This window comes from Mauremys reevesii, linkage group 10 (assembly GCF_016161935.1).
Source record: "Mauremys reevesii isolate NIE-2019 linkage group 10, ASM1616193v1, whole genome shotgun sequence".
Taxonomy (NCBI): Eukaryota; Metazoa; Chordata; order Testudines; family Geoemydidae; genus Mauremys; species Mauremys reevesii.
Genome location: NC_052632.1, coordinates 52,302,835 through 52,313,364, shown reverse-complemented (window position 1 = coordinate 52,313,364; position 10,530 = coordinate 52,302,835). Strand labels below are relative to the sequence as shown.

At 52.8% G+C, this 10,530-nt stretch overlaps 1 protein-coding gene across 1 annotated transcript in view; it reads right to left on the bottom strand.

Annotated features, from left to right (window-relative positions):
* Window positions 1–3,067, bottom strand: part of SRL (sarcalumenin) — a 101,703-nt gene extending 98,636 nt beyond the window's left edge. The window contains exons 1-2 of the mRNA XM_039491793.1: window positions 2,572–3,067; window positions 1,695–1,805 (exon numbers count right to left, since the gene is read on the bottom strand). Of these exons, the coding sequence (XP_039347727.1) occupies window positions 1,695–1,755 (61 nt within the window). The 5' untranslated portion in view covers window positions 1,756–1,805; window positions 2,572–3,067. The remainder of the gene's footprint in view (window positions 1–1,694; window positions 1,806–2,571) is intronic.
* Between the last annotated feature and the right edge of the window lie 7,463 nt (window positions 3,068–10,530).

Sequence of the window (10,530 nt, the reverse complement as noted above, 5' to 3'; positions counted from 1 at the left end):
ACCTGGGTGACTCCTGCCATTCTGGCTCAGGCTCTGGTGGGCCCTGCCAGCGACAGTGTCACGTGGCTTGGGCATGCCCAAGCAGGCGCTGATGGCACCAAATCCCACCCAGATGGTCCGTATAGACGCGGCCTCCGGAAGGACCTTGACTGTCCGAATGCTGCTCTCCAATCCAGAGTGCAATGCAGCCAAGCTGATGTGATTCAGGACACCAGAAGCCTGTGCAGGGCTCCACCCCTCCTGAGCGTCAATGGGCACAGGGGAGGGGCTGTTGGACGCCCCAGCACATGGCTCCACGGGCCATTCTCCTTGCCCCAGCCCTGAGGCTGCAGTAGCAGCTACCGAACCATTCCACAGCCAAGGGGGGGCTGAATCCTCTCCTGGCTCTCCCGGTGCCAAGCCCTTCCACATTCATGCTCAGCTTGGGGAATAACCTTCGGAGCCCAGGACACACTGGAGGGAGAGTTGGGATCTGTCAGCCCCTCTCCCCTCTTGTTCTTGTGAATGATAAAGGATGTCCTTAAAAGGACAAAACTCCTGCTGCCAGTCCCTTGTGTGACAATGCGAGAAGGCAGCAGCTGGGCATGGCCTTGGTGGGAGAGGCTGGGGAAGCGGAGGAGGAGGAGGGGCGGGAGGGCTGTGGGGAGCTCAGCGTCCAGTTACAAGGCTGTTTCCATACTTAGCCACCTTGCAGCCGCCTGGGATACGCAGCCCCAGCCAGTGTAGCACAGAGACCAAATTAACTCAAGGGCAAGCAAGGGTAATGCTGATTTGCTTGCCCCACTCCTCCAACAGCATCCCAAAGGAGAGAAGCCTGCAGGAAGCAGCCACATACAGCCCAGGAATTCTTGGAGCTGGGCCCCATGGCAGCATGGGGTCACTGCCCTATGCATGGGGAGAAAGCGGGAGGCCGAGGGGAGGTCCTGGGGATGTGACTCAAAATACTGAACTACACCTACATTTTGCCTGGCACATCTGCAACATCAGGGCAAGGAAACAGAGAGGAACCCCACACAACACCGCCACCATGCCCCACGGTAAAATCCAGCCCAGCCTCCCCCAGTGCAGCACAGAAAAAAAAAATCAGGCATCAGATAGTTGCTGTGCTCCTGCGCTGCCTCCCACAGCTGGGACATCCACAGAGTCCCCGACTCCGGAGTGACTCCAGCGCATGGGCAGGCCCAACATAATGTCCAGATGCAGCGCAGAAATAACCCACCCACTGCATCAAAGTCTGCCCTTCTCATGCAACATGGACATAGCAAAAGAACACACACCCCCCCACATGCCTGCCTGCTGCAGGACAGCCTCACTGCATCATGGCAGCTGCCCCCAAAAGGCATGGGGGGCTGCCCGGGCCAGTTCAAGCCAAGATACCCCCGGGGGCCTCCGAGCTTGACAGCTTCCCACAGGGTTCTACTCATGCCATGCCCAGTGCTTTCTAGGCCTCCGCCCCAGACCTGCGTGGCTTGCACACCCCAGCTGCAGACTGGGGGTACAGTCACTGCCCTGGAGCAGGGGACAGGCCAGACAATCCCCCTGTTGTGTCCCCACAGAACAGGGGAGCTTGCAGAGAGGGGCACAGCTGAGGCAAGGGAAGGGCCCCGGAACTGCAGCACACACAATGCACAACCCCTGACAATGTCCGGAGGGCTCCAGCCCCCTAGGCGGTGGGGAGCAGAGCTGGGCCTTACCTGCAGCCCCGAGGAGCAGGAGAGACGCCACGCAGCAGCACAGCAGCCTCAGTCCCTGCATGGTGGCTGCCAGGAGCTCTCTGCTGCTCGGCACCTCTATTTATACAGCAGCTGGGAGAAGGGGACAGGCCACAGTCACTAGGGCAACTGGGCGGCAGCACAGCCCTGCACAGATAGAGTCTGCCCGATATGCACCCTCCCTGGTGTGGGTCTCGGGCCCTGCCCCCCCTCCCTGCCCTGAGTGTGCTGGAGGATTTTCACAGGGTTACACTCAGCTCTAACGGTCACAAACACCATGAAACAGGGGCTCCTGGCAGTGACAGCACAACTGCAGAGAGAGGGTTATGGGGGGGGGGCGCCTGGGGGACACTAGTCTGTTCCATACAGCTCCTTATACCATGCTCATCACTGTAATATCTGAGCCCCTTCAGCAGTGCATTACCCCGGGGGGCGGGGCATCCTCAGGGCAAGAGCACAGCCGGGGGGGTGGGGGCTGCGGGGCATTCCCGGGGCGAGAGCACGGCCGGGGGGGAGGGGGGGGAATGCAGGGTTTCCCTAGGGCAAGAGAATGGCTGGGGGGGAGGGATGCTGGGCAGGGTGTTCCCAGGGGTGAGAGCATGGCCACGGGTGTAGTGCATTAGTGCTCATTCCTCCCCCTCTGGCTCAGTGGGAGGCCACTTCGCCTCACTACGGCAGTGGGGCGCCAAGCAGTCTCAGGGAATTAGCACCAGAACTCCAGGCCCCTTTGGCAGGAAAGGGCGGAGTCCCACAGCAGGTGAACACAGGCCATTTGGCCTATGTTAGGGAGGTTACCATCACAGGGGTGGAGTTGGCAGCAGGATGACCAAAGTCTGGTTTCCCTGGGACGGCTTCTTACCACCATCTGGCCAAGGGGTTCCATAGTCCAAGGGTCCTCTGTCTCATTGAGGTATTGGGCCACCGGCAATCCTAGTCGCTCCGCTCCACTCTCTGCTTCCTCTGGGGTCAGGGTGCTCCATGGCTCGGTGCAGAGCCCAGGGCCTGCAGCAGGTTTGGGATATCCATCTCCTTCCCTGGCTCAGGCTAAACTGGGCTAGAGGTCCCACCTCTTATACTTCCTGTATTGCCCCTTAGCTTCCAGCATGTGGGGCAGGCCTGGCCTGGCTCTACCCACCAGGGAGCTCAGTGATCCCTACCCCTCTGGCTCAGTGGGAGGCCCCTCCGCCCCACTACAGGGAGCATTGAGGCAGGGGGCAGTGTGTTACTGGGGTCAGTGCACAGCAGAGGGGGTTATAGGTTGGGGGTGGAGTGTGTTTCTGGGGCAGTAGCACAGCAGGGGTTGGTTATAGGGCAGAGGTGGGGTGTTACTGGGGTCAGCACACAGCACGGGGAGTTACAGGTTGTGGGGGCAGGATGTTACTGGAGTAAGAGCACAATGGTGGAGCTATAGGGTGCAGTTGATGATATCACAGTATGTGGAGTGAAGGAACAGCTGAAGCTGCTGACATCGCCAGAAGAGGGGGAGGTTGTCAAGGGGACAGTGGGTGGGGATCTCGGGGAGGGAGCTCTGGGAATGGTGACGAGGGGGGGTCCCATGAACAGGTGGCTCGAGGGTCAGTCAGGAGGTCTGGCTGGCATTGCCTGGAGAGTAGGATGACTGAGGAAAGATTGTAGAGCCATGAGGAGGGAGGCTGAAGAGAGCTCAGCTTGGTGTCCCCAACCTCAGGAGCTCCCTGCATCGGCAGATCGTGGTGGGCTTGGGAGGGGAGAGATTTCTCAGTGTCTCCCAAAGGCATCCCAGCAGCAGGTGGTGACATCAGACAGACAGGTCACTTGCACGATATGTAAGTATATCTGTAAATAATTACGAAGCTCAAGGCAGACTGACAGAAGGGAAAGATGTTTTGGTGCATACAACTATTTCTTTAATGCTTCCAGTTCCATGTTAGATCAGATTTGTTCTTAGTATAATAAATAAAATACATTATTTTCATTAACTCTAAGACTAAGCCTGATATGTGCCACTAAGTTATTTAGACACTGGAACATTCCCCAGGGTACAATGTGGACTGATGGATGGTATGTCCCCTCAATTCTCCAAATTAGGGTGCCTTTTACACTGCTTCACTGTGAAAGCAACAACTCCTGGTCTGCTCAGACACAGCCTCTAGCATGTAAATTACTCCCAGCTTTATGTGTGAGTGCTTAGCCAGCCACCCATGAATTGAATTGCAGGGCCACACCAGCAAACTCCCAGTCCCAGACTTGTCCCCAAAAGAGTGTGTCTTGTTTTGCGAAGCTCTCTCCTGGACACTACAAACTCATAGAAAGTCTGACATTTTATTAATAGAAGATGATGTGCACAAACCCTACTATCTCAAATGGGAGTTCCCAAACACACTGGTTTAGATAAATCAATAAAAAACAGAATATTAACTATAGAAAGATAGATTTTAAATAATTACAAGTAATGAGGCATAAAAGTCAGAATTGGTTACAAAGAAATAAAAAGTAAAATGCAAACTAATACCTAACTTAACAAGCTAAGTGAACTTAAAGCAAAAGGGTCTCTCTCCCCACATATTCTTCTGCAGACTGGCTGGATCTTTCAGCCAGGATCTCTTCCCAGTCTAATGATGCTTCCTTTGCCTTTCAAGAGTTGTCAGTGCCATGAGTAGAGATGAAGAGAGAAATGATTTGTGTCCTCTGTTCCTCATTTTTATATCTTTTTCTGCTCTTTGAGAATCATTTCCAGCTGGGGTTCAGGAGACAGCAAATCTGTGAGACAGGAACTTCCAGCTGTTCCTTTGCCAGCATGTAACTTTCTTGCTAACACCATTGTTCCTGCCAAAGAATGGCTTAATCAGGTGATAGTTAATTTGATTATACTGACACCTGGCTGAGGTGCTGCCTAGCCTTTTATTTCTGGAGAATTGGTTTGAAACTGTTTCCCTAGACTTGGAACATGTCTTACACAGTAGAATTTTATAACGGCACATATGATGTTGCCACACATATTTTACCAGGACAATAATGTTCAGCAGATTATGAGTTTTCAAATGATACCTCACAAGACATACTTTGTACAAAAATAATCATAGTCTTGTAAAAAGGGTGAACATAAGGATACAGGCTATACGGACACCTGATTGCCACTTCTCAAAGTGACCCACATAATAATTACCACAAGCAAGTGTGTACTCGGTGCATTTGCTACTTTCATCTCCCTCTCCTCCTGGTCAGGGGCGGCTCTAGGCACCAGGGGCCAGCGCGCGCGGCGGGGGGGGCTGGGAGGGAGGGCGGGAGGCGCTCCCGCCCGCTGCATGCATGCATGCCGGGGCGACGACGGGGGGCCGGAGAGCGGACCGCCGCGCGCGGCGACTGCGGCGGCCCGTCTTTCCCCGGCTCCCGGCAGCTCCCGCGCAGGCGGGCCATGGCAGTCCCCCTCCCCCGGCCCCCCGCCGCCTGCCGCAGCGGCATGCGGGAGCTCCACGAGCCAAATGACGCCCCCCCCAGGGATGCCGCCGGCCGCGGGGAGGGGGGGGGGGGGGGCGGCGCGGGCGCGGCGCCGCGCTGCTTGGGGCAGCCTACTTTGTAGAGCCGCCCCTGCTCCTGGTGATATGGAAACAAAGTTCTTTGTTAATATCAATCCTAGAGGGAGTCAGAAATTTGTCATTAAAACTGTTTCTCATTGAAAAACAGTTTTCATCACAATGTTTTGAAAAACATGTGGCTTTCAATGACATTTCATTTGGGGGAAAAAGAAACCAAACCATTTTGATATTTTCAGAACAGAATGTTTTTGATTTTTTTGTTTCAAAATAACTTTTTGAAACAAATCTCTTTTTTTACATATAAACTTTTTTTCATGGCCAAAATTGGAACAGAATGTTTTGATTGTATTGAAATGAAATGTTTTGACCCAAAATAGATTTTTTTTTGGCTGTTCTCAGTGTTGGCAGATGACAGAATTAGGAGCAATGGTCTCAAGTTGCAGTGGCGGAGGTCTAGGTTGGATATTAGGAAACACTATTTCACTAGGAGGGTGGTGAAGCACTGGAATGGGTTACCTAGGGAGATGGTGGAATCTCCATCTTTAGATGTTTTTAAGGCCCAGTTTGACAAAGCCCTGGCTGGGATGATTTAGTTGGGTTTGTTCCTGCTTTGAGCAGGGGGTTGAACTAGATGACCTCCTGCGATCTCTTCCAACCCTAATCTTCTGTGATTCTATGAGTTGTATGCAGGAAACCAGACCAGAAAAAGCAGTGTAAGTGACCCTTTTGCTACAGGGAGTCACTGCCAGTGCAGTGCACACCAGTAACCTACATGGCTGATTGGGTGCAGGGAATGCCCTGAGCTAAGAGGAAAGTGCTGTCCGAACTAGGCTCTCCGGGCTTCCCATGAACGTTCCCAAAGTCTGAGTGACAGAGGAGTCTTTACTAGGGCTGCCAGAAACTGACAGATGTAAATCCCCTGGGAATGATGACCTGTAGGTCCTGTCCCAACCACTAGGGGCAGCCTGAGAGAGGTAACCACCCCCATGGGCTCCTGCGGTCACTGCCCTGTATCACCCTGCTGCTGAGCCTGCCAGTCCCCTGCCTGGCTTCAGTCCAAACTCCCAGGCTGCTGAAGGCCCAACGTACTGCCCTTTCAGAGTGCCACAGGCCTAGCTTGCTCAGATTCCCACGCAGCATCGGGCTGCTGGCTGGCAATGTGCCTTGCCTTCAGGTACCTGCCGTGTGCATCTCTGTGGGGTGGGGAATGAGTTCATACTACCTCTGCTGGCCAGCCTATCACATCTCCACCTCCCCTCAACTCACTCAGCACACCAGGGCCGAGGAACGTCACACACAAACACAGAGCGAGATTGGCTGCCCTTTAGTCCCCACCACCCACTTTCCAAGTGGCAGTCATGGCGGTGTTTGGCATGGACACATTCGAAAGCCCTTCTTTCCCCTCCCACTATCCCTGCAACGCAGCATCTCTGGCAGACGGTCAGCATGGATCCAGACCCATGGGTCAGGTTCTACCCTAAAGCTGGAAATGAAGGCTGGAGATCTGGGCCTGCACTGCATATGTGACTGCACCTCTTCAGACCCACATGGAGCTTAAGAATGCTTTGCAAACCAGGCTCCAAATGGTCTCTTCAAGCTGCCACCAGCCCCTGTTTGGATATAGAGCTTGGTAAGCACGAGTGCTTCCCGCCAGTGGACAGCACTGAGGATCCATGCACAAGACATTTTCAAACTGTGGTGTCCATTTACAGACACAACTTTGTGCACGTGGAGATTCGTGCACAATTCAAGCAGTATCTGCCGCGCACAGGGATGATAGGATCTACTATGTGATTCTGCAGAGGGCTGGGAGATAGGCACAGACCCCACTGCCGGCATGCATTATTATTAGGGCTGTCAATTAATCGCTGTTAACTCATGTGATTAACTCAAAAAAATTAATTGTGATTAAAAAAATTAATTGCAATTAATCGCACTGTTAAACAATAGAATACCAGTGTCATCTGAAAGTGAGAATGGGCGTTCACATGGCATTGTTGTAGTCGGCGCTGGAATATATTTACGTGCCAGATGCGCTAAAGATTCATATGTCCCTTCATGCTTCAACCACCCTTCCAGGGGACATGCATCCATGCTGATGACGGATTCTGCTCGATAACACTCCAAAGCAGAGCGGACCGATGCATGTTCGTTTTCATCATCTGAGTCAGATGATACCAGCAAAAGGTTGATTTTCTTTTTTGGTGGTTCAGATTCTGTAGTTTTCACGTCTGATTGTTGCTCTTCTAAATCTTCTGAAAGCCTGCTCCATACCTCGTCCCTCTCAGATTTTGGATGGCACTTCAGATTCTTAAACCTTGGGTCGAGTGCTGTAGCTATCTTTAGAAATGTCACATTGGTACCTTCTTTGTGTTTTGTCAAATCTGCTGCAAAAGTGTTCTTAAAACAAACATGTGCTGGGTCATCATCCGAGACTGCTATAACATGAAATATGTGGCAGAATGCAGGTAAAACAGAACAGGAGAGAGACAATTATCCCCAAAGAAGTTCAGTCACAAATGGAATTAATGCATTATTTTTTTAAATGAGCATCATCAGCAAGGAAGCATGTCCTCTGGAATGGTGGCCGAAGAATGAGGGGGCATACGAACATTTAGCACATCTGAAACATAAATACCTTGCAACACCGGCTACAAAAGTGCCATGCAAATGCCTGTTCTCACTTTCAGGTGAGAATGTAAACAAGATGCGAGCAGCATTATCTCCTGCAAATTTTAACCAAACTTGTTTGTCTGAAGGATTGGCTGAAGTAGGACTGAGTGGACATGTAGCCTCTAAAATTTTAGATTGCATTAAAAAATAAAACAGTTTTTTGTACATAATTCTACATTTGTAAGTTCAACTTTCATGATAAAAAGAACAGGAGTACTTGTGGCACCTTACAGACTAACAAATTTATTTGAGCATAAGCTTTTGTGGGCTACAGCCCACTTCCCACCAAAGCTTATGCTCAAATAAATTTGTTAGTCTCTAAGGTGCCACAAGTACTCCTGTTCTTTTTGCGGATGCAGACTAACACGGCTGCTACTCTGAAACCTTTCATGATAAAGAGGTTACACTACAGTACTTGTATTAGGTGAATTGAATAATACTATCTCTTTTGGTTTTTTTCCCAGTGCAAATACTTGTAATCAAAACTAAATATAAAGTGAGCACTGTACACTTTTTATTCTGTGTTGTAATTGAAATCAATAATTGAAAATGTAGAAAAACATCCCAAAATATTTAAATAAATGGTATTCTATTATTGTTTAACAGTGTGATTAATCACATGATTAATCGTGATTAATTTTTTTAATTGCTTGACAGCCCTAATTATTATTATTACTTGTATTGTGGTAGCGCCTACACAGCCCAGTCCTGGCCCAGGACCCCACTGTGCTAGGTGCTGTACAAATACAGAACAAAGAGACAGGCTCTGCCCCAGAGAGCTAACAAGCAAGACACGGTCACTGGCAGAGCTGGCGTGCACAAGTGATGGTGCTTGCAATGCAAAGCCTGGCTGAGGCCCTCTGAGGCGTGGGGCAGGGCACAATTGCAGGCATTGGGCACTAATGATGGAGGAGGCCACCTAAGAATGGAGATAGATAGAAGTGTTGAGAGCAGGAGTGGTAGAAGGTCCCTAAAAGTGGGGGGGGGCCCTAATGCCCAAACCGTGGCCCTGCCCCCTGCCCCAACCCATCAGCTGATGCCCCATCCCCACACCACCCCTTTTCCCCCAAGTCCCCACCCTCACACTGCCCCTTCTGCTGAGGCCCCACCCCCATGCTGCCTCTTCCCCCTAGACTCTGCCCCCCACTTGCTCCTCTCCTTCCCCCCCGCCCTGTCACTGTCCCTTACGGCTGGTAAACAGTGCGGGGGGGGGGGCGGGCACAGCCCTCTGGTCTTCCCTGTTCTGGGGCCCCTGGTTGAGAGCAGTGAGAGATAGCCTGACCTCAGCAGCTCCATGGAGCCGCCTGCAAGAAGCAAATAAGGAGGAAAGTCAGATGACATGGCCTCTGTCTCTCCGGAGTGTCACTGCTGCGTTAGTATCTTGATCTTCCCAGTTATTCTCTATTTCCACCTAGCATGTTCATTTGAGTTATGTATTCCACTGAGCAAGCGCAGACGCTGAAGCTCTGAACATTAACGATGCAGGCCTTGGGGCAGCGTGTTTGCTAGACTGTATCTGTGCCCAGCCCTCAGTGCAGGAGGCCATGTGGGCCAGTCACCAGAGCAGGCAACCAGAAGCCAAACCTCCCACGTGCTGTTTCTGGCACAGCCACTCGCTCCTTAGTTTGCAAAATGGGTGTCCTGAAGCCATGTGGGGACGCCGCATCACTTGTCTGGAAAGCACCGGGAGACCCTCAAGCGCCAACGAGCACCATGGAAAGGCAACGTGTGATCCCATCACAAGGGCAGAATCACTGGTGGCAGCAAAGAGAGTGACCCTTGTTCCACCTGGGCTACCTCCCTGCAGCTGCAGCTGGTGTGAGAGCAAGGAGGTAAACACAGCCCCGCCCTGTCCTTATCTCTGCCCCCCTCCCCCCCCCCAAGCAGTGTGAACAGTTAAATTGCAGCAAGGGGGGGGGTTAGGTTGGACATTAGGGGAAAATTCCTAACTGTTAGAAGAGTTAAGCACTGGAATAAATTGCCTAGGGAGGTTGTGGAATCTCCATCTCTGGAGATATTTAAGAGGAGGTTAGATAAATGTCTATCCGGGATGGTCTAGAACAGGGGTGGGCAAACTACGGCCCGCGGGCCACATCCGGCCCGCGGGACTGTCCTGCCCGGCCCCCGAGCTCCTGACCCAGGAGGCTCACCCTTGGCCCCTCCCTTGCTATCCCCCATCCCCCGCAGCCTCAGCTCGCTCGCTCCGCCGCTGGCGCAATGCTCTGGGCGGCGGGGCTGCGAGCTCCTGGGGCAGCGAGCTGCGGAGCCCGGCCTGACCCAGTCTCTGTGCTGCACGGTGGCGGCGGCTGTGTGGCTGTAGCGCCGTCAGCCAGCGGTGCTCCAGGCAGTGTGGTAAGGGGGCAGGGGGGGTTGGATAGAGGGCAGAGGAGTTTGGGGTGGTGGTCAGAGGGCGGGGGGGGTGATTAGGGCAGAGGTGGGCAAATTACGGACCGCGAGCCACATCTGGCCTGCGGGGCCATCCTGCCCAGCCCCTGAGCTCCCAGCTGTCCTCGGCCCCTCCCCGGCTGTCCTTCCTCCCCGCAGCCTCAGCTTGCTGTGCTGGCAGCGCGGCATTCTGGCTGGCTCCGGGGCTGGGCGGCGCGGTGCAGGGGCAGATTTACAAGTGAACA